The sequence below is a fragment of the Drosophila kikkawai genome, chromosome 2L, assembly GCF_030179895.1.
Source record: "Drosophila kikkawai strain 14028-0561.14 chromosome 2L, DkikHiC1v2, whole genome shotgun sequence".
NCBI classification, from domain to species: Eukaryota; Metazoa; Arthropoda; class Insecta; order Diptera; family Drosophilidae; genus Drosophila; species Drosophila kikkawai.
In genome coordinates this window covers 14,239,992-14,243,428 of record NC_091728.1, presented here as the reverse complement: position 1 = coordinate 14,243,428, position 3,437 = coordinate 14,239,992, and the positions used below count along the sequence as shown (strand labels likewise).

At 43.7% G+C, this 3,437-nt stretch overlaps 1 protein-coding gene across 1 annotated transcript; it reads left to right on the top strand.

Moving 5' to 3' along the window:
• Positions 1-900: 900 nt before the first annotated feature.
• LOC108086194 (probable mitochondrial import inner membrane translocase subunit Tim17 1) lies at positions 901-1,676 on the top strand. Its single transcript, XM_017183056.3, has one exon. The coding sequence runs from the start codon at positions 1,082-1,084 to the stop codon at positions 1,583-1,585; it is 504 nt and encodes a 167-aa protein (XP_017038545.1). The 5' UTR covers positions 901-1,081; the 3' UTR covers positions 1,586-1,676.
• Positions 1,677-3,437: the final 1,761 nt, after the last annotated feature.

The following is a 3,437-nucleotide window of genomic DNA, read 5'->3' as shown; positions in this document are numbered from 1 at the left end:
CTTTGTGAAAATGCCGATATCGGGTAGTTAAATCATGAAGAAGTTTATTTCAGTATTTAAAAGATGTTTTAAGAAATATTATAATCGAATTATATTAGACATAGCTACAAATATTAATGAAGGAAATCCAGGGAACAAAAGCTGCCTAACACCAACAAGTAAACTTTCTGGGAAATATATACATATATTCCCCTAAATTTTATACTCATCTCAAAGATTATTTGTTATATTAATTATTATTTAAATAATTACTTCTTCCATGGTGTAAATGCCACAAGAAAAGATGCTTATGCGAAGATGCCAAGTTATCCTTTAACTGCATCAGGGTCCCTCGCGTATTCTGACCAATTTGTCTTGGCCATCATTTATTTGCCTTTCTGCAAGTCCTGGAGGGAGTCCCCCAGGCGAGCCATTTAAATGCAACCTCCAGTACTTTGTCATCTTCATGGCAATTGCCTCTCATCCAGTCAAGGATCCACAGTCTTTGTTTAAGTCCTTGTGGCAAAGACTTGCCAAAAAAAAAAAAAAACGAACTTGCCAGGCATGTCAAATTTCGTGCAATTCATAAAAATTAATTAAGAGCCCTGGGGGCAGCTGCCAGGCCACTTGACCAACACTCTTGGCCCTTTCGAGTGCTCCGAGTTATTGCCAGTGTTATTGTCTTGCTGTTATTTCAGACTATTGACCAGCTCGCACTTGAAGTTTGTTTGCTTTTGCGGGGCGGCCTTCGTTCCTGCCTCCTCCAGGAACTACTCCTGCAGTCTGAAGAGATCCGAGTGCTTGTCTCCTCCACTTTACCGAGCACAGACTATGGCTGCGGACTAGTAGGTTACTTTAGAATACCCTTACTGCTATATAATATATATTGTTTTGCTCTTAAAATCACAGTAAGCTTAGCTTTACCCTCAGACTGACTGTTATCAGAGATTAGAGAATTTTTTTCTCTCCGGGACTAGGAACCTCAAATACCACTTCAGCCATAAAATAACCCAAATACCCATAGACCGCAAAAGTATAAAAATTTGGATAAAATCAGTTTCAGTTTTTCGGCTTCCGTTTCGACCAAAGATCATACCGCAAGATGGAGGACTACTCCCGGGAGCCGTGTCCCTATCGCATTGTTGACGACTGCGGTGGAGCCTTCGCCATGGGCTGCATAGGTGGTGGGATCTTTCAGGCCCTGAAGGGCTTCCGAAATGCACCCCAAGGCATCGGCAGGCGGTTTTCCGGGAGCTTGTCAGCCATAAAGGCCAAGTCGCCGGTGATTGCCGGAAATTTTGCGGCTTGGGGCGCCATCTTCAGCGTCGTAGATTGCAGCCTGGTGTATATGCGACAGAAGGAGGATCCTTGGAACTCGATCATAAGTGGAGCTGTCACCGGAGGCGTCCTGTCAGCCAGGAAAGGAGTGGCCGCCATGGCTGGGAGTGCCATTATCGGGGGCACACTGCTCGGTCTCATCGAGAGCGTGGGCATACTGTTTACCCGCCTGTCGGCGGATCATTTCCGGAATCCATCGCCAACAACCATGGATAACCCGACGGACTTTGCATTCGCCGGCGCCTCTCAGGCCAACGTCTCCAACTAAATTTACATTGTTTTTAGTTATATAACTATTTCCATTTTCAAAAATATCACAAAAACAATACGTGTACAAATAAATACAAATTCAAAGAGAAGCAACAAAGAGTATCCATGGACAGACTTGGCAGAAGAACCGCAAGTTCCCTGGGACTTTTCCCCATCTTCCTGCCTGGGCTTGTTCAAGTTGTTATTTAATTTTTCACTTGCACTTGCACTGGCCGCCTCGGTTGTGTTTTCCCAAAACCAAACCAGATCAGAACAGACCAGGACAGACCAGAACACAACGGACCAAGTGGAGATGAACCAGCTGATGCCAGACCACCGAAGCAAAGTTACCAACTATAAATTCTGGCCGAGATGCTGCGGCTAGCAGCCATTGCCCTGGGCCAAGTGGAAACTCGAGGCATAAATCGATGTCAACGCCGCTTAAAATCGCATTTCGAGAGAGGCCTTGGCAAGTGTGCAACTGCAATTATAAGTGGCCAAAACTTCCAGCTCATAGCGACACGTTTGATTAGGCCACACTTGGTACGGCACGCCGACTAATGCGTTTTCAATCCGCTCTCGAACGGATTTCGACAGTCGCGGAAGTTTTCCTCTAATGAATGATGCTCCAGTGGTTTGAGTTTCCAAAGTTTTCTAATGGTTTTAAGCGTAATGAAGCCGGAAATTAGTAAACATTTCACCCAGTGGTTGAGCTGGCATTTGGAGTCGATGGAGAAAGCCCTGAGCAAGCCAAATTTACTTACAATTTGCTCACATTGTGGCCAAAATAATTTAAATACAAAAACCACTTTGTTTCTTATTTTTTATTTTAAAGAATATTTCAACAGCTTTCCTAATTTATTTAATATTAATTTTAGCTTCTCTTTCTGCCAGATTTCCCTCTTCTCAATGTCTTAAATCTTTTCTTTGGCTTCCCCACTTTCTAACAACATTTCCTCCAGCATTCTCTAACGTCTGGCGCTGCTTAATTCGTTTTAAGTTTTGGCAACTAAAAGTTTCAGTGTTGCCGCTTTGAATTTCACCAAAAAGGGATAATTATTTTAGCAAATTGCGCGAAACGCTTGAGCCGAAACTTGCAACTTGCTAGGTGAAAAGTAGCAAGAGGCAAGTGGCAAGTGGCTTACCAGCCGCCAGAGGTGTCTGCCCATCATTTTGGGAGTCAGGAGACCTCTGGGATCCCCTGTACGGTGTTCACCAGTCAAACAGTCAACAACAACGGCAAGTACGGCGGAAAGTCATAATTCAACGCAACGAGTTTCGGCAGACACGGAAAAGTTTCAAGTCGCGTCGGTCTTTAGCTCCGCCACGCCCTGTCCACATTTTAATTAGTCGCATTTGTTGCAAGCCAGCCGATTTAATGCACTCGAAATCATTTTGCAAAAGTTTCCAGGGGCTTGAAAGGCCCCCCCTCCTTGAAATGAAATAATTGCTAAACGCTTTCAGAATGCAAAGCAGGGATAGTTAAAGCGGTGTATGTGTAAGAGGTCGGGTGTGTGAGCGATAAGAGTGGGCGGGTCGAGGGTGTTTCCGAGTTGGGAATCTAGCGGAAAATGGAGATATTATTCCTTAAGCTGTACTGAAATATATGTTAGATATATTCGTAAATAATATACAAAGCTAAGTGAATTTAATAATTATATATAAGTTACAAGATAACAAGTTTTTATTTTATTAAAAAATACTTCTATTTAATAGATTTCCTGGCGAATCTGTTTCTTGGAACCACTCCCGCCACATAAATGCACGTGTAACCGAAACAGTCTCTCCCAGAAATCAGCGACAGCGGCAGATAGTCCCTCCCAGTTGTCGGTACGTGCAGAGCATGTGAATTGCAAAGAGTCCCCGGCATG

Coding starts and splice junctions, on each gene's coding strand:
- LOC108086194 (XM_017183056.3), top strand. CDS start 1,082: ATGGAGGACTACTCCCGGGAGCCGTGTCCCTATCGCATTGTTGACGAC.